This window comes from Heteronotia binoei, chromosome 21 (assembly GCF_032191835.1).
Source record: "Heteronotia binoei isolate CCM8104 ecotype False Entrance Well chromosome 21, APGP_CSIRO_Hbin_v1, whole genome shotgun sequence".
Taxonomy (NCBI): Eukaryota; Metazoa; Chordata; class Lepidosauria; order Squamata; family Gekkonidae; genus Heteronotia; species Heteronotia binoei.
The window spans coordinates 30356825-30377006 of record NC_083243.1 but is presented as its reverse complement, the minus strand read 5'-3'; the positions used below and the strand labels follow the sequence as shown (position 1 = coordinate 30377006).

Genomic DNA, 20182 nt, shown 5'->3' with positions numbered 1-20182 from the left:
ATTTCTCCAAAGTTGCCATTTGCTCCAAGAGAAAGTTTGGAAATTAGTTGTAATTCTAATGGAACTCCATGTCTCACGCAGAGGTTGGTAACCCTAAACTGAAGAAAACGTGGTCAGGGAAAGGCAAAATCAGGGAAACAAGGGAGCTCTATACAGTCAGAAGTTATGGCATAGGGTCTACTGACCAAAGTTGTCATTTCCTCCAGGGGAACTGATAGCTGTAGCCTGGAGATCAATTGTAATTTGAGAGTCCAGGCACCACCTGGGAAGCTGCTATCCCTAATAGCAGAGACTACTAAAAGAGTAAAAAAGGGAGAACACAACAGAAGAGAAACAGTCATATGACCTTATTGTAACAGGAAGGAACTTTTCATCTGATACTCTGATGACTAAGATTCCAGGAGCCTTTAAATAACATTCTCTTCTTTTCAAAGACATGGCGAGTAAACTATGGAGATTAACTGCATTAGATAAAATAAAACCACTTGTAAACTTGAAGGAAAGGAAAGGTCCCCTGTGCAAGCACCAGTTGTTTCCGACTCTAGAGTGATGTTGCTTTCACAACGTTTTCACGGCAGACTTTTTTAATGGGGTGGTTTGCCATTGCCTTCCACAGTCTTTTACACTTTCCCCCCAGCAAGCTGGGTACTCATTTTACCGACCTCGGAAGGATGGAAGGCTGAGTCAACCTTGGGCCGGCTACCTGAATCCAGCTTCCGCCAGAATCGAACTCAGGTCGTGACCAGAGAGTTCAGTACTGCTGCTTTACCACTCTGCGCCATGGGGCCGCTTGAAGACAAAGATTTAAAGAAGCAGAGGTGCCCTGGCCATTTCTGATATCTTGGGAACAGTTGTCCTTTAAAGACCTTAAAAAAAAATCAAACCCACCCGTATTTGTATTTTGAATTTTTGAACCCACCATTTCCCCAAGTTAATTATTCAAAAACATTTTCACATAGAGCTAGTCCTATTATTGCTTATATTTTAATGCTTTCATGTAGAAAAAAAATGTCTCTCAGGGCAGAAGGGATGGTGGCTCAGTGGTAGAGCATCTGCTTGGGAAGCAGAAGGTCCCAGGTTCAATCCCTGGCATCTCCAAAAAAGGGTCCAGGCAAATAGGTGTGAAAAACCTCAGGTTGAGACCCTGGAGAGGCGCTGCCAGTCTGAAAAGACAATACTGACTTTGATGGACTGAGGGTCTGATTCAGTATGGCAGCTTCATATGTTCATATGTTCAAGCCTGCAAGCAGAAAGTGTTGTGGGTATCGCCATGTGCTTTTAAAATTTGGTTAGGCATCTTGCATATTTATCGGATTAATTCTGTACACAGTTTCTTTGGCTGCAACCCAGAAGAACAGGCTTGCTCCAGGCTTGATTTGGGGGAAGGAAAAGACTGAACAACAACAACAACAAAAGTTTGTGCACCTGTTCAAAGTGCCATAATACAACAAATACATCTAGAGTCTGGCTGCACCTGGAGGCTTGGTTGCAACACACTAACGGGAGTGGAAATTGCCCCAAATGCACCAAGTATATTCACTGCTAAAATGGAAGTACATTTATTATGCGTATATGCCTTCAGTTCAGTCTAATATTGCCTCTGTGTGGTTCTAATCCATTATATTAGAGGATGTTGACAGGCTCTCAGCCTCTTAATACCGATAGTGAAAGATGTTGCTTTCATCACTTCCTGATTTCCTTTTTCCATTTTTGCTTCTGTTGGTGGTGTGAGAAACCTTAAGAAATTAGAAAGGCTTACTTACTTGGTTTACTAAACAGCCTAAACAAAATGCTTGGGGCACTTGCCCTAATCATCGTGACGGAGGTAGAATTTAATTCTGAGCCAGAGCAAACAGGAAATTCTGCTTGGTTTATAATGCATAGTGTGTTGTGAGAATCACAAAAAACTACTTTTATAAGCTTTGCACCTGTCAAACACACATAGTTAGTTTTGAAAGCATGAGCTAAATGGGTCCCTGTTGAAGGGAGAAGTGGGAAACCTGTGTGAGTGTGGGGGGGCTGGTTTTAGGCCCTTGCCTCTTAAACAGATTTTTAAAAAATTTTACTTTATTTTCATCCCTCCTTTCTCCCCAAAGCCAAATTACATAGTTCTCTTCTCCATTTGATCATCACAACAACCCTGTGAAGTAGGTTAGGTTAGGGTTGCCAGATCTGACTCAGGAAATATCTGGGGACTTTGAAGGTGGAGCCAGGAGATGTTGGGGGTGGAGCCAGGAGCAAGGTCATTGCTGAGTGACTTTGGGACAGTCACAGTTCTTGAAAGAGCCGCTCTCTCAAGAGTAGTTCTTGAAAGAGCTCTCTCAGCCCACTTACCCTGTTGTGGGGAGGGAAAGGGAAAGGAGGTTGTAAGCCACTCTGAGACTCCGAGTGACAGGTGGGGTATAAATCCAATCTCTTCTCTTTTCTTCTCCAGCCAATTTGGTGAAATGCTTAAGTGTGCAGACTCTTATCTTGGAGAACCGAATTTGATTCCCCACTCCTCCACTTGCAGCTGCTGGAATGGCCTTGGGTCAGCCATAACTCCCGCCAAGGCTTTTTTTGTAGAAAAAGCCCAGCAGGAACTTATTTACATATTAGGCCACATCTCCTGACATCACCATTGTTTTGCATAGGGCTTTTTTGTAGGAAAAGCCCAGCAGGAACTCATTGGCATATTAGGCCACACCCCCTGCCACCAAGCCAGCCAGAACTGCGTTCCTCTGTGTTCCTGCTCAAAAAAAGCTCTGGCTCTCGCAGAGTTTGTCCTTGAAAGGGCAGCTTTCTAGGAGAGCTCTCTCAGCTCCACCCACACATCCATGGAGAGTAGGGTTGCCAGCTCCAGGTTGGGAAATACCTGGAGATTTTGGGGATGGAGCCTGAGCAGGGTAGAGTTTGAGGAAGGGAGAGACTTCAATAGGGTGTAATGCCATACAGTCCACCTTCTAATGCAGCCATTTTCTCCCGGTGAACGGACTTCTATTGCCTGGAGACAGGGCCGTAGCCAGGATTTTAAAAGTGGGAGGGGGGCTTTTTAAAAAGTCAGGGGGCACTCCTTCCCATGCACCGTGGGGCTTGCCGCTTCTCAGAAGCTTTCTAGGATAAAAAGCTCTGAAAGTGGCCAAGTTTAGGCAACCAACCCTAAAACTTTGGAGTCAATAAGGGACTGCACTTTGCGTGCAAGCAGGGGGGTTTCCTTCCACCTCCCTCTCCCTCACCCCAGCACTTTGCAGCCAGCAGCTCCATCCATCCATCCCCTCCCAGTTTGGTGTAGTGGTTAAGTGTGCAGACTCTTATCTGGGAGAACCGGGTTTGATTCCCCACTCCTCCACTTGCACCTGCTGCCATGGTCTTGGGTCAGCCATCGCTCTGGCAGAGGTTGTCCTTGAAAGGGCAGCTGCTGTGAGAGCTCTCTCCAGCCCCACCCACCTCACAGGGTGTCTGTTGTGGGGGAGGAAGGTAAAGGAGATTGTGAGCCGCTCTGAGACTCTTCGGAGTGGAGGGCAGGATATAAATCCAATATCTTCTTCATCTTCTTCCCTGGCCCATTCCATGTGGCTTCGTCTGCCTCCTGCTCCTCCACCTCCCTCCTTTATGCTTGTTGCTTTTGCTGCTGCAGTGCATTGTGCCCTGCTCAGCCTCTTCCAGCTCTGGCTACCAGTGATAACGTTTTGCCAGGACAGTCTGCATCCCAGAGGGCCTCCTGGGAGTCAGGGGCCCCTGTATGGGAGGTCAGGGTCCCCCACAGACTCCCCTGTGGCTACAGGCCTGCCTGGAGATCAGTTGTAATAGTAGGAGATCTCCAGCTACCACCTGGGGGCTGGGAACCCAGACAGATAGTAATGGAGAATACTATACATGAAGTAGCCTGTACGTACGATACACACCATAATAAAATATTAAAGTGATTGTAAGGATGGTGACCAAAGTTAGGATTTGCTGTCGCATTCTGCAAAGTAACCCAGCTCTGCTTGGTGGTTTGCCATATTCTCTATAACAGGGTCGGCCAAACTTGCTTAAGACCCACACAAAATAGATATCAGCTGAAAGACATGAACATTAGATGTTTGAGGGAGGAAAGGCAGGAAGGAAAATAGAAGGGGGAGGGAGGGGGAGGTGGAAAGAAAACAACTTTAACTTTAAATGCAGTCTCTAAGCCATTGGCTGGCTTGACTTGGAGAAGTGATTTAAATGGCAATTGCATTAATGACAATTAAATGACAGTCTCCAAGCTGGCTGACAGAGTGGTGGGGGCTTCGAGAGCCACACAATATGTGTGAAAGAGCCACAGTTTGGCCACCCCTGCTCTATAGTTTGTTGGGCGAAATAAAAAATGGTCTTCAGTCACTGAGGAAGCATGCCTATGGGTCAATAGTGTTGGATCACAATGGTACAACAATAGAATATGAAATATTACAGGTAAAGGTAGCTCCCTGTGCAAGCACCGAGGCGTTACTGGCCCATGGGATAACGCTCCATCACAATGTTTTCTTGGCAGACTTTTTATGGGGTGGTTTGCCATTGCCTTCCCCAGTCCTCTACACTTTACTCCCTGCAAGCTGGGTACTCATTTTACCGACCTCGGAAGGATGGAAGGCTGAGTAAAACTTGAGCCGGCTATCTGAACCCAGCTTCCGCCAGGATTGAATTCAGGTGGTTGTGAGCAGAGAGTTCGGACTGCAGTACTGCAGCTTACCACTCTGCACCATGGGGCTCCTTGTGAAATATTAAGCTGCCTTATTATACAGCATCAGAAGACTGGTCTAGCTAACTTTCCAGTACCTGCTGCTTCAGATCCTGTGAACTGGAGATGTTGGGTGTTGAACCTGGAGCCTTCTGCATGCAAAGAAAGTGTTCTATTACTGAGCCATGCCCCCTAGAATCAGTTGGCAAGGTTGTGCAAATTGCATGATGTGGTCAGAGTACCCATTATGAAATTCTGTTTAACTTCTGTTACAAAATCGGTTAACTAATAGATCGTGCCTTCTGACGTCACCGTGCCACTCTCCTTCTCTACAAGGATCTTTTTTTAAAAAACAAACAAACACAAATGTGTCCCTGTTTTTTTTAATAACTAAGCTCTGCTTGCTTTTGAATGCACCATTAAACAGACATAACATTCAAAAAGGGTTCCATGAGTGCTGAAAGAGCATTAATGTATTTATCCAGTGCTCTGTGTTACCAGAAGTGAAGAATAGTTGGGACAGTTTCCCCACTGGACCCTTGCAAATTGCATGAGAATTGCCCCTTTCCCGAATGATGGACTATTTGATGGTTTTTATTTTTAGCACTTGATTCTCTTCAGTGCCTAGAGTGTCCCATGTAACGGGAAGAAGGAAGAGGGAGGAGAAACAAAGCTTGCTCCAGGGAGGAGTGACTGGGGCTGTTCTCTGCTTATTTTTTTTTTTTTTAAAAAAACAGGACACAGTGGAGTGCAAGTGGTTTCGAGATGAAAAAACAGTTTTAAAAATTATACTCTTACCAGGGAGAAGGTCCCAGGTTCAATCCCTGCTGTCTCTAGTGAAAACTCAGAGGCTGTATGTGGTCTGTGCTGGGAATCTGCAGTTGTGCACAGGCCTAATTTGGACTGGGACTGCAGTGGGCAAGGTGAAGGGGTTTTAACCTCTCCCCCTTCCCGTTTCTTTAATCTCAAACAGCCCTTGGGAGCAACAGTTTGCCTCTTTGGGGAAACTGGCATGTAGCCAGGGCTTTTTTTTTTTTTGAGCAGGAACACACAGGGACACAGTTCCAACTGGCTTGGTATCAGGGGGTGTGGCCTAATATGCAAATGAGTTCCCGCTGGGCTTCTCCTACCCCAAAAGTCCTGTAGCCATCCATATATGTAAGTTTATGTTATATGACACCATAGTCACACAGCTGTGATTACACGTTTGCAGCGGTCATTTTGTAGAAAAATAGGTGGTGGAGCTCATCCAGGGATTGTTATACAGCTGCAATGCTATTCAATGGACAAGGAGGTGGAACTCTCAGAAGGAGGAGGAGGAACTCTCAGAAAGGTGCAGGAGCAGTGCTTCTGTGAGCTCCCACTGAATCCGAGGCCTGCATGTTTGTCTCTCATTGGGTCCCACGTTGATGCCCCAGGGGTTGAAGATGAGTTTTAAGGTCTGGAAAATTTGAAGACTGCTGCATTCAGGGGTCTGGAGACCAAGCCCTGTGAGGAAAGGATGAGGGACTTGGGAATGTTCAGTCTGGAGAAGAGGCGGTTGAAGGGGGGGGGCATGATTGCTCTTTTTAAAGTCTTTGCAGGGCTGTCGCTTAGAGGAGAGCAGGGAGCTGTTCCTGTTGGCAGCAGAGGAGAAGACTTGCAATGATGGGTTTGAAGGGCGGAAAGGTACCGGCTGGATATTATGAAAACCATTTTTTACAGCAAGAGTTGTTCAACAGTGAAATCAGCTACCGAGGGAGGTGATGAGCTCCCTCTCACTGGCAGCCTTTAAGCAGCGGCTGGACGAAGACTTGTCAGGGATGCTCTAGACCAGGAATGGCCAAAGTCGCTTAATGTAAGAGCCACATAGAATAAATGTCAGATGTTTGAGAGCCGCAAGACACAAACGTCAGATGTTTGAGAGAAGGAAGGAAGGAAAAGAGTCAGGAGAAAGAAGGAAGGGAGAGGTGGAAAGAAAGCACTTTTAACTATAAATCTATTCTCCAAACCACCAGCTGGCTTGGCTTGGAAAAGTGATTTAAAGAAAGAAATGCCTTCTCCAAGCCTGCTGAAACGGCAGTGGGTGCTTCAAGAGCCACACAATTTGTGTAAAAGAGCCGCATGTGGCTCCCGAGCCACAGTTTGGCCACTCCTGCTCTAGTCTGATCCTGCATTGAGTGAGGGGGGTTTGGACTAAATGGCCTGTATGGCCCCTTCCAGCTCTATAGGATTCTATGATTATTCTGCAATAGAGATCCTAGAAAGAATTACATTTTCAACTGGAATTTGATTTTAATGAGGATCAAGGTGCGTGTGTTTGTGTGTGGGTGAAACAGATTTGGAATTCTATAGCAATAAAAGCAGAGGGCCATTCTCAGATTTCTTGTAGATTTGGAGTGGAAGAAAGTCCACTGTGAAATGATGAAGAAAAGAGAAGGGATGGTTTGCTAAACTGGGAAAGCTGAGCCTCCCAAGATGGTCTGACTGGTGTTTTACACTAAGAATTTCAAGAATCTTGGCATAGCTATGAAGTGCAGGCCAGAGAGGCACTAAGACACTTAACTCCAGTAGAGCATGTCCGTTCAGGAAACTAATCTGTAGATTTTCTGGGGAGTTAATCTTTGTACAAGATAGTTGCAAATTAAGCAGACTTTCAAACCAGTTGCCATGTTATTCTGTACTGGCAAAGTAGCATCTTTAAGACTAATCAAGTTTATTTTGGCTTAAGCTTTTCTTTTTCTTCAGATTTCTTCAGAAGTCGTAGTAGTGGTGGTTAAGGTGTCAGACTAGGTTCTGGGAGTCCAGGTTCAAAGCCCCACTTTGCTATAAAGCTTCCTGTCAGTCATTGTCTTTCATTTACATTGTCTTACAGCCCATAGTGCCTTGCAACTGTATTTATTTATATATTTGCACAGGGGTAATTTTGTAGAAAAATAGGTGGTGGAGCTCATTATCATAACTCATTAGCATATGCCACCACCACCCCCAGCCAAAAGCAACCCAATGCAAGAAAGGAGAGCCCTGGGCGAGCGAGGCCTGCTTGGGCTGGCTAGAGATCCAGCCAGCCAAGCAGACCTCGCTTGTCTGGGGCTCTCCTTGGCCGCCCCCCCAATCAAAAGGCCATCAAGACACCCAAAATCACAGAAGAAGTGGAGAAAGGGTGGTGTGGGCTTCTCCAGGGGTTAATGAGGGCTGCTGGGGGTGTGGCAAAGTCCCTGGTGGCTGGCTGGCTGCCCACTCTCCTAATCCAGGGATTGTTATGCAGCTGCACCTACTATTCAATGGACAAGGTAGGTGGGGAGGAAGAGGGGGAACTCTCAGAAAGGTTCAAGAGCTGCGCTCCTGTGAGCTCCTTCTGAATCTGAGGCCTGTATTTGCATGTTTTGAATAAAATGGAGCTCAGGATCGCTCGCCCGGGGCTCTCCTTTCTTGCATTGGGTTGCTTTTGGCTGGGGTGGTGGTGGCATATGCTAATGAGTTATGCTAATGAGCTCCACCGCCTGTTTTTCTACAAAATTACCCCTGTGCAAATACATAAATAAATACAGTTGCAAGGCACAATGGGCTGTAAGACAATGTAGATGAAAGACAATGACTGACAGTGTGATGCGGTGGCTGAAAAGGCAAATGCAATTTGGGGCTGTATCAACAGAAATACAGTGTCCAGATCATGTGATGTGATAGTATCGCTTTACTCTGCTCTGGTAAGACCTCACCTGGTGTATTGTGTTCAGTTTTGGGCACCACATTTTAAGAAGGATATAGACAAGCTGGAACAGGTCCAGAGGAGGGCGATGAAGATGGTGAGGGGTCTGGAGACAAAGTCCTATGAGGAAAGGTTGAAGGAGCTGCGGATGTTTAGCCTGGAGAGGAGGCGGCTGAGAGGTGATAGGATCACCATCTTCAAGTACTTGAAGGGCTGTCATCTAGAGGATGGTGTGGAATTGTTTTCTGTGGCCCCGGAATGTAGGACCTGAACCAATGGGTTGAAATTAAATCAAAAGAGTTTCCGGCTCAACATTAGGAAGAACTTCGTTAGAGCGATTCCTCAGTGGAACAGGCTTCCTCGGGAGGTGGTGGGCTCTCCTTCCTTGGAGGTTTTTAAACAGAGGCTAGATGGCCATCTGACAGCAATGAAGATCTTATGAATTTAGGGGGAAGTGTTTGTGAGTTTTCTGCATTGTGCAGGGGGTTGAACTAGATAACTCTAGAGGTCCCTTCCAACTCTGTGATTCTATGATTCTCCAGGAATTTACCCATCTGTTCCTTTACCAATTCTGCTAAAATACCAAGTCCCTGCCTTACAGAGAGTATAGTAGCCATAAAATCTTTTGAATTATTCATCTCTTCCCTGCTGTTATAATCATTATGATAGTAGAAATCAGAGAATAGGTTCAGAGTGCCAGGTTGAAAATCCGGAAATCCAGCTTTTCTCATATAAAGTCACTTTTCACCTTTGATCAAGATTTGTATAGTATGTTGGTAGTCCAATTGTCACTTATTTAATTTTGAACTAGATCTATTCACAACTATATATACTTGGTCCAATTCCCTTTCCTTGAAATAAAGACAATTATTATAAGCTTGTTCCTTTAATGTTAGAAGCCTCTCTTGTGAAGGGGGGGGTCTTTTACCCTCCTCCCCCTCTTTTTGAACAGTCAAATTTGGTTTTATAATAGGACTTTAGTTGATAGGTTACATTCCAAAGTGAGCTTACTTGCAAGGTAGTTCATTAGTTGAAGTAGAAAGACAATTAGAAGAAAGTATTTTGTTACCGGTGGACACAGCTAGTGCCATACAAAATGGCGATTGTCACAGTGAGGCTTCAGGATAGACAAAGAACCATGCTTCGCCTGCCGACGAAATCCCTGTGAATGTCATTTCCCATGCTGTCAGGGCTCCGCCTCCAGGAGTCCCCTCGGGTATCTGGGCTTCCCACACCCCCTCAATCTGCTCAATACGGGGAGTTCGCAAGAGCTGCGATCCCCCCCGCCTTGCTGAGCCGATGCCGGAACAGGAAGCATCAAGGCACTCACACGTTGATTGCAGCATATACAATGTCAAAATTCTATGCAGGTTATGGGTAACAACAGGCGTCCCAGGTTGGCAAAAGCATGTTTCAATTTTCAGTCTTCTTCCTGTCACAAATTATAGAACAATGGAACTAGTGCTCACCAATAATCACTTATGTGGTAAACAACCATCAGGATGTATTGCAGGCACACAAAGTTCTCATCAATAACTGTTGATTTCTCTCCCATGCTTGCAGACCTCTGGGCTGTCCTTCTTTCTGGCGGCTGCGCTGGAGTGCTGGGCTGGGGGGCAGCGACCCCCATGGATGTCATTAAATCACGTTTACAGGCTGATGGTGAAGGGCAACGCAGATACTCTGGACTGATGCACTGTGCTAGGGAGAGCATAAAAGAAGAGGGGGTGAGAGTTCTTTTCAAGGGCCTCGGACTCAACTCTGTCCGGGCTTTTCCTACAAACATGATGATCTTCTTCACATATGAAGCTGTGATGAGGCTCGGGGAACGTTTTGCCAAGTGAAGAAGCCATTGATCTTTCTGAAGTGTTTCTCAAGATGCTGAAATTCCTTTCTCTCAAAAAAAGAAGGCATTCTGTGAAATGAGAAATGGAGGGGAAGAGAAAGCTAGCACTGGAAATGCCGAGAGAATTGCAAACCTCCAGGTGAGGCCCAGAGTTCATTTGGGAATATAGCTGAGCTTCAGACTACAAAAAGCCATTCCCCCAGGGGGAATAGAGTCTAGGAGAAATTGAAACCCTAGAGCTGCTGCAGAAAGCATATACCTTTGGACTTCCCATTTTGTCTATGGAATGCCAAAGGAGAAACAGATTGATAAAACACACTAAAGACTAGGACAGGGGTGTCAAACTCATTTGTTATGAGGGCCAGATCTGACATAAATGAGACCTTCTTAGGCTGGACCATGTCGGGTTGAGCTGAGCCATGTCAGGCCAGGCCATGTGTGTACCTATTTAAGATTAGGTAGCAGAGATACAAATTTTTATAAAGAATACAGACAAACACAAATATATATATATATTTTTAAAACTTAAAACATGCTTAAAATATTAGCACTCATTGATCTTTAAGATTCTTTCTTTGTATTTCTCCCATGGGATCCAGGGAACTGGGCAAAGGAAGCTCTGGCTCTTTCCTTCCTTCCCTAGCAGATGCGGGGGGGAGCCTCAGCCAATAAGAGAAGAGAAGCTTGGCTCAGTAGCTCCACTGTGCAATTGAGCAAGCCTTGCAAAGCAAGCTGTTATGCAGAAGGAAGCTAGGGTGAAGGAAACAGATGACAACCAGTTGCTTGGGGGCCTGATAGGAGCCCTCCGGGGGCTCTTTGTTTGACACCCCTGGACTAGTGACTGAGAGAGAACTCTGTGATATTTTACCACATTTAAGTCCCTCCCTTTCCCAAACTCCACCCTCCTCAGGATCCACACCCAACATCTCCAGGTGTTTTCCAGCCCAGAACAGCAAGCCTATCTTCTGGATGCAGCCATTTCATGATTCTTATACCCAGAATTCATTTTGGGCAGAATATCACAGGAGTGGAGCTCTGGAATCTCTAAATTATATTGTGCTTTTTCTTTCTTACCCCCCCCAACCCCCCCCCCCCTTGCTTCTGGGATCCATTGTTCAAACTCACAATGAGAATTTTGCTGAACTCTAAGATTTGAAACCTGAAGATCTCCTGCTATTACAGTTGATATCCAGTTGACCCAAGTAATTTCCCCTGGAGAAGATGGCTGCTTGGGAGGGTGGACTCTGTGACATTATACCACGCTGAGATCCCCAAACACTGCCTTTCCCTGGCTCCACCCCCCTTAAATCTCTAGGTATTTCCCAACCTAGAGCTGGTGATTCTATTTGGTGAATATGTTAGTCTTCCAAACTAATAACCAAAGAACAATGTACTGTGATGTAGACACATATACAATAAAGATTATTTATGCTACATGATGTTTTGCTCGTGTGTTATTCTAAACCAACATATACTTGGGTACTAAACTAAATCATAAACTTAGTCCAGTACAGACTCAAACGAGTGCTATAGCCAAAGCAGAACACAGGTTCTCAAATTTGAATGCTGGAGCAGTCTCTCCAATTGTAAGTTGAAAGAAGGGGGTTCTCATATGGACACTCCTCTTCTTCTCACATCCCAGAAGATTCTCCTCTTCTATGATGATGCGGCATCTGGATTTTTGACAGACGACATTTTGAGATTTTCCTCAGACATAAATCTCCATTGCATAATATATAATCCGACTCCTGTAGGAGTTACCAAATTACCGCTAGCTGTTGAGGCACCAGTCCAAAAGGCTGATTGACATAAGTTCCAGATGTTTATCTGTTGGTATTGCCTCTCCTTTTATTATGCAATGGAGATTTATCTGCTCTTTGAGCTTGCCTGCTCCAAGATGGTTTTGGGGTTCAGCCTGGCCCCCGTGTCCACTTTGGAGCTGCTGGCATGAGAACTGTGCTTTGAACCAGAAAACACCATATGTCCCCTCAAATGGGAGAGTCCCCTGAATATGGGGGTGTATGATTTATGGTGGTCCAAGCCAAACCTTATTTTGAGGTTCAGTGCTTTTAAACTCTCCTCAATGTTTTTGGGCTGAATTCATTAATAAGTCATAAATAAGTCATGAATAAGTCATGAATAAGGCACAAATAAGGAACTGGGAACCAACTTCAGCCTCTTGGCATTTCCCTCTGGCCATTGCAATTCATACCACTAGAGTTGAGGAGTTCTGGTCTGTGCTGCACACCTCCAGCCATGAAGGGGTCAAGCTGAAACCAGAGAGGAGGCACTTATTAGAGATCTTTCTAGGCATCCCAAATCCTTTCTCTATAGCCCATGGCAGGGTGTGGTAGGAAGTGGGGAAAGGGAAGGTGGGAGGAGCCTGCTGGCCATCAACAGCAATAGAAGATGATGATGATGATGATATTGGATTTATATCCTGCCCTTCACTCCGAATCTCAGAGTCTCAGAGCAGCTCACAATCTCCTTTATCTTCCTCCCCCACAACAGACACCCTGTGAGGTGGGTGGGGCTGAGAGGACTCTCACAGCTGCTGCCCTTTCAAGGACAACTCCTGTGAAAGCTATGGCTGACCCAAGGCCATTCCAGCAAGTGCAAGTGGAGGAGTGGGGAATCAAACCTGGTTCTCCCAGATAAGAGTTCACACACTTAACCACTACACCAAACTGGCTCTCACCAAACTAGAGCCAAGCCACCTACCGGAGGTCAGGTTATTGGCACAGCATTAAACTTTAGAGTTGGCATCTTTGTGCTTCCCATCCTTCCAGAGTAGTTCCACCAAATCTCTGTACCCCTCTATATCACAGGGCACACAACACTTTTTCCCCTGCCAGCCTTCCTACCCTGAGAAAGCGTGCTGCGTCAAGCAAGCTATGATGCTTTTGCCTGGCTTGTCAACTGCTCACAGCATGCACAAAAACAGCAATTATCCTTGCCACACATAAAAATGTCCCATCAATGAGCTTCTAGTGGCCCAGACAGGAAACCTGTTAAAGGTAAGAATCATATGCTAAATTGTTCCCCATCAAGTAACACAGTGGGTAATTGAAGGCCATTGACCTTTTTTTATGCAACAGATTTTGTCCCCACCAAAGGTTGCCTTTTCAGCCAAGCAAATTTTACACCAGAAAGGTTAAATGTGATTTCGTCATTGCGTCTGGTGGCCTTGTGAGTTCAGCGCTTGACACAACAGAGCCCTTCTTCTATAAAGTAACCATTAGTAGGTCAGGGTCAGGACAACATTTAGAATGCCAAACTCCTGTGATGCGCAAATCAACATCTCTGCTGGAATTCATTTATGACTCTGCATATTCATTGGTGAAGTTTCTGTAGTCAGCATTAAATAAGCTTGCTGCCTCAACAAGGCATTTGGTGTTCCCTAAGTGATCCCTCCTTCTGCCCAATTGCTGTTTTTTTATGCCTTTGTACATTATTTAGCTCTTTTTAATTGTTTTAATGAGATATGCTTGGGGAGGAGTTAGCTTTAATGGTTTTAAAGTGTGATTTTATTATGTATGTTTTGTTAGCCACCTTGGTGGTCCTTGTGAGGGAAGAAAGGGAGGAGATAAATGTAAAGTTAACAAAAGGCTGAGGCAACAATCAAGGTCTGAATGAGGCTACAAACTTGGTTTTAAAATATAGTTAAATCAGTGCCCAGAAGCAGCATTTGACTTGTACATTGGCTTTGATCCCAATTTTCTTCTCTCAGTAAATTGCTTCAGAGACTAAGAGAGCCCTCAACAGGATCGGCTGATCAGTACTTTTAGGAGAACTCTACGCCCTGCCTTAAGGTTGGTAAACCTAAAAACCTTTTCCTGTTTCTTCTGAAACTTGGTAGCATTTCCTAAGCAACTAGTGGAAGGCAAGTTCCCCTGAAAGGTCACTGTTCCATCTAAGCTTAGTGTGAGCTAGCTCACAGGTTTTTTAGCCTCCAGCTCACACATTTTTGTCTTAGCTCAGGAAAAATGGCCCCAGAGCAAACTCATTTATGCAGTAGCTCACAACTTTAATGCCGGCAGCTCACCAAGTAGAATTTTTGCTCACAAGACTCCACAGCTTAGAGGAAGTATTGTGAAAGGCAGCTGGCACACTGTGACTGATCTTTTCCTGCAAGCACATTTGCAGAGTAAGGAAGGAATATTCTTGGCTGTGCTTGTCGTTCATATTTGGCAAGGTGACATCCAAGAGTGTTCTGTTTGCCTAGAATATGTTCTAGAATCCTCTGAAAGGCAGAGGTGTGCCTTGGCAGACAAGATGAGATGGGAAATGATTCTGAAATGATGTAGTATCAGAAAGTGCACTCTTCTCAGACTAGGTAAGATTTTTCTTGAATAGCAGAGACATACAAGTAAATCACCACTGTATGGGGTGTTTCAGTAATGGATCATAGTATATCTGAGGGCATAAACAGCGCCACCCAGTGCATTTCACTTACACCCAAGGGGTTAGAGGATCTAGTCAGCTTTTTCACTCAGTTTTGCCTAATTTCCCGCCATGCTACAGCCCCCCATCCCACGTGACTTTTTGTTCATGTCTATGGTGTATGGCTGCCCCTTTAAGTTGTGACTCCATTTCCAAATTGTGGCAAGTTTTCTCTGTGAAGCAGATGCCACATGGAGAACTACACATTACACATTACAAAAGTAAATTTTAATTATTTCTTGCCTTCCTATGCTCATCTGCACCTAGGGTATATTTTAATGCTGGGTTATATGCATGTACAGGTAGGTAAAGGTAGTCCCCTGTGCAAGCATCAGTCGTTTCTGACTCCAGGGTGACGCTGCTTTCACGTTTTCACGGCAGACTTTTTATGGGTTGGTTTGCCATTGCCTTCCCCAGTCATCTACACTTTCCCCCCCAGCAAGCTGAGTACTCATTTTACCAACCTCGGAAGGATGGAAGGCTGAGTCAACCTGGAGCCGGCTACCTGAACCAGCTTCCGCTGGCATTGAACTCAGGTCGTGAGCAGAGGGCTCCGACTGCAGTACTGTAGCTTTACCACTCTGCTCCATAGTACCCAACCAAAAATATATAACCCTTCACAATATTTTATTATTTAAATATTTATACCCCATTTCCACTCTGGGTTTAAGAAGGCTTACAAATAATAATCGCATTACAGATTAAAACCAGATAACTCCCCCAATCGCTTGCTTCTTTTCTTCAAAGATGCTTGCTGTTCATACCCCCTCAAAAGGCCTGACAAACAAGCCGAACATGTGGGCTTTCCATCTCTTTTGGAAGCTCATTACACAGTATGGAAGCTACAATGGGAAAGGCCCTGGTGAATGTCAAGATAGGTCACCCTGAGTGGAGGAAACAGTTGGCAGGTGGGCCATAAGAACATATGGTAGGAGAGAGTCTTTCAGATAGATGGGACCAAGGACATGAAGGGCTTCAAATAGGTAATAATTGCAAATAGGGTTGCCAGGTCTGAGTTGGGAAATAGCTGGAGACTTTGGGAGTGGATCCAATTGAGGATGGGGTTTGGGGGAGAGGAGGGGCCTGTGCAGGGTGCAATGCCAGAGTCCACCCTTCCAAGCAGCCATTTTCTCCAGGGAAGCTGATCTCTGCCAGCTGGAAATCAGTTGTCAAAGCGGAGATCTCCAGGCCTCACCTGCTGCGTGGGGAACCTGGACCCAATCCTTTGAAAACAATGTGGCCCTAAAATAAAAGGTGGAGGCCTTTGTTCTCCCTACTGCAGGAAAATTAGTGTAGACGGCCTAGGCCATCTAACTCTTCGATCAGACAAAAAAAAAGGCATGTGTTGATGCTCAAACAATGCATGTTGTGGAAAATCAGGATTGTGCTTACCCACTCTTTACTTCCATGCTTGTCATTCCGTTCACATAAAAGCCAATGTATCTGCTGACCAATGAATCCTTCAAGTCACAAGCCCAGTTCCCATTACCTCTAAAACTTTATTTCTGTGATGCACAGATGACAATAATGCATCTGGGGTCATGAGCCCTTTTGTAAGCAGTTCAGGGGAATGAACTGCAGGCTGATATATAGAATTATAGAGTTGGAAGGGACCTCCAGGGTCATCTAGCCCAACCCCCTGCACAATACAGGAAATGTAGAAGTACCCGCACATGCATCCCCAGTGACCTCTGCTCCATGCCCAGAAGATGGCAAAAACTTCCAGGATGCCTTGCCAATCTAGCCCGGAGAAAAGTTTATGATTAATCCCTAAGTGTCAAATAACATTTCCCTGGTGTGTAAGAAGGGGCACAAGAACTAGGCAGTGATGCAACCCTTTCTGCCCTCCTTCTCATGTTCTTTCCAATTCACAGAATTGGCATTGCTGTCAGATGGCCAAGGAAGGAGAGCCCACTACTTCCTGAGGAAGCCTGTTCCACTGAGGAACCACTTTGTCAGGAAGTTCTTCCTAATGTTTAGCCAGAAACTCTTTTGATTTAATTTCAACTGGTTGGTTCTGGTCCAACTTTCTGGGGCAGCAAAAAACAATCCATCCGCTATATGACAGCCCTTCAAGTACTTGAAGATGGCGAAAATTTCACCCCTCAATAGTCTCCTCTTCAGGCTAAACATGCCCAGCTCCTTCAACTTTCCTCATAGGACTTGGTCTCCAGACCCCTCACCATCTTCATTGCCTCCTCCTCTGGATATATTCCAGCTTGTCTATATCCTTCTTAAATTGTGGTGCCCAGAACTGAACACAATACTCTAGGTGAGGTCTAACCACAGTAAAGGAATACAATCAATTTCACGTGATCTGGACAGCTGATATAGCCCAAAACTGAATTCGCCTTTTTAGCTAGTGCATTACACTGCTTGCTGACTCATGTTCAGTGTACAGTCCACTAAGGCCCCTAGATCCTTTTCGCACATACTACTGCTAGGCAAGTCTCCCCCATCCTATAATGATGCATCTGGTTTTTCCTACCTAAATGCAGAACAAGCATCACTTAATTTATATGAGCACTTTTTATGAACACATGCACTGTTTGAATAGCTGCAACAGCCTCTAATGAGTTTCCATTAATTAGTATGGCATAGGAGAAATATTCATGTTGTCTCTGGAAACAGACCTTTTCCCTTTAAAGCAGCAGTAATCTTCAAAGCTAGAGTTTAATATGAGCTGAAATTTCAAACGCCACATAGTTTTCATGCATAACACATCCTTGAGGTTTCAGTGGTCTCTGAAGTCAAAATTATCTATTAATATATGTGGATTTGGTCTCACTGGCAACCCCAAACACAGAAATGAAATTGGAGAGCAAAGATTTGCAGCATGGGGCCCGTCATGCTCTCAAGTGGAAAACAATCTTATTGCCTCGTTCTGATCTTAAGTAAGGGTTGATTCATGAGCACTAGAAACTAGAACCACTGAAATCAACATAGAAAACTCAACTGATTTGCTGCTGGCTTGGCCAAAGGAATACACTTATTCTTAGCTACAGAAATCCATGTTACAAGTATGTTTAAACACAGACTTAAGAATGACTATACAATCTGCTAACTTTTTAAGAATTTGTATGTTTCTAAACACCTTATAGTACAAACCTCATTACATATATCGTTTTGCCATTTCTGCTCATGTAAAAAATGCATCTAATGATTGGTCCACTGCTATAAGAAATAAAAACAGAGGTTCCTGATGAATGAGGTCCTTATGACACAAAAGCAGAATGGAAACTGGGGAGCTTTATTTCTATTAGTCTTGTAAAGTAGATAACTTATTGCACAGGGAATACCGGGAGGGCTATATTTTGGAGAGAAATTCTTGGAGAAAGGCTATTAGAACACCGAAAAGAGAGAGAGAAAGACAGAGAGAGAGACCTCCAGATAACTCTCTTAATTGTTACAATATGACACAGTAAGATAAAGACAATTCTTGGCCAACATAGCATTAAAAAAAGGTAAAGGTAGTCCCCTGTGCAAGCACCAGTTGTTTTCGACTCTGGGGTGATGTTGCTTTCACATCGTTTTCACGGCAGACTTTTTACGGGGTGGTTTGCCATTGCCTTCCTCAGTCATCTATACTCTCCCCCCAGCAAGCTGGGTACTTATTTTAACGATCTCGGAAGGATGGAAGGCTGAGTCAACCTGAGCTGGCTACTTGAACCCAGCTTCCACGGGGATCGAACTCAGGTCGTGAGCAGGGAGCTCAGACTGCAGTACAGCAGCTTTACTACTCTGCGCCAGGGGCTCACTTTACACAGCATTAGCCTGATGATTTTTAATTCTCGGTTATCAAATGGGCATTGTTGACCTTTGTTCAACACCTTTGCTGGGAAATACCACTGTACTCCACACAACCCCTGAGAAATAATTGCTATTATCTTTCCCTGCTTTATAGGGTGGAATTGCACAGCACATGTTTTCCTGAAAGAGTAAAATGTATAAGCCAGCATAAATGCCAAGCAGGCATCATTCAACAGAAATATCAATCAACAAACTTATGCTTAAAAAAAAAAACCCTGTAGGAATATATATACACTTTAGAGTGAGCTTGTGAAATTCACTGGCTGATACAAAGAATGAACTTTTGAGAAGACACAATACCAGAATAAAATCCCCTTGTGCTTAAACTCCTTGAAAAGAACGGGGGGGGGGGGGGGGGGAGGGAATTCAGGACAAAACAGTCTTTGAAACAAAAACTCCTACCTGCTACGAAAATATGCTTAACAACTCTCAAGACAGTAGAGCCTAATGTGAGCATGATTTTTTTTTAATTGATGTGATTTCAGCATTTTTAAACACCAAAGCTGACAAGACGAGGTCATCGGGCTATGCTGCAAGCCAGTATTACAGCCCAATCAAGTCTGTACCCAACGCCGGTCTCTTCTGAGCCGTATAGAGAGTATCTTCATATTTTCTGATACAGCTGCTGCTGATGGACAAGGACAAGCTTTTGAAGGTTAGCTGCTTTAAGAAGCAACACTGACTGGTGCCCAGATATAAATTAGAGAGAGGCAACGTAACAACGAAAACGCTACGATAACATAGATCCAGTGTGCTACGGGGATCGACAAATTAACATGCGCGGTCTGGAATTAGTAATCGAATGCCAGCTTCCTTGGAGTCATGAATTCCTTCACCATTTCGCTCGTGACTTGCTTTCGCCTTTGCTGGTGAGCTGCGATCAAGGGCTGCAGTGTCTCAATCAGCACCTTCTTCAGCTCTCCTGTTAGGAGGGCTCCGCTTGTATAGGCCTGCCAAGAGAATACCAGCAGTTATCTCCGGCAACATCTCAAAAAGAGCTCTACTCTGTCTTCCCCTGAAGAGCAGACAAAGCTCTCTATCTCATTCGGTTAAGATACTTTTCAGAGGGAAAGAAGCATCTATTTGGTTCCCACACAAAAAGGGGGGCACTTGAGACCCACGGCATGGAGACCCGGGCCAGGAGGCATGATCACGTGATTTGGGGAATGCCCTAAGGGAACATACTCAACTTACTCTGCGGCTCAGGAGCCATATGTGACTCTTTCACACATATTGTGTGGCTCTCAAAGCCCCCACAGCCCCATCGGCCGACTTGGAGAAGACGTTTCTCTCTTGAAATCACTTCCCCAAGCCAAGCCAAGCCAACTGGTGGCTTGGGGAATGCATTGAAAGTTAAAGTTGCTTTCTTTCTGCCTCTCTCTCTCCTCATCTGTTTTCCTTCCCTCCTTCCTTCCGACATTTATTCTATGTGGCTCTTGGGTTAAGCAAGTTTGGCCACCCCTGCTCTGGACACTTAACACAGATTAACTTTCCCTAAGCCTTTTAACACCCCCCCACACACATTGTGTTCCACAACATGTGACAAGAATTCTAACTATTTTAATTTATGCCTGTGGGACTCCAATGCCTTGAAGAACTTCTCAATTAAAACGCTTGTAATTTTGGAGAAAAAAATAATAATTGCGTGCTGGCTGCTCTCACAAGGAGATTGCCAGAATGTACCAGGAAGTTTCAAATTGCTACTTGATTTCAT

General features: G+C 44.8%; 2 protein-coding genes across 3 annotated transcripts in view; one reads left to right on the top strand and one right to left on the bottom strand.

The window, feature by feature from the left end:
* SLC25A47 (solute carrier family 25 member 47) overlaps positions 1–10272 on the top strand; it is a 44877-nt gene extending 34605 nt beyond the window's left edge. The window contains exon 6 of the mRNA XM_060262217.1: positions 9933–10272. Coding sequence (XP_060118200.1) covers positions 9933–10213 — 281 coding nt within the window. The 3' untranslated portion in view covers positions 10214–10272. The remainder of the gene's footprint in view (positions 1–9932) is intronic.
* Positions 10273–18918: 8646 nt separating this feature from the next.
* The window catches only part of WARS1 (tryptophanyl-tRNA synthetase 1), a 32290-nt gene continuing 31026 nt past the window's right edge, over positions 18919–20182 (bottom strand). For both annotated transcript variants that reach the window (XM_060263016.1, XM_060263017.1), the window contains one exon: positions 18919–19418. In XM_060263016.1, coding sequence (XP_060118999.1) covers positions 19260–19418 — 159 coding nt within the window. In that variant the 3' untranslated portion in view covers positions 18919–19259. The remainder of the gene's footprint in view (positions 19419–20182) is intronic.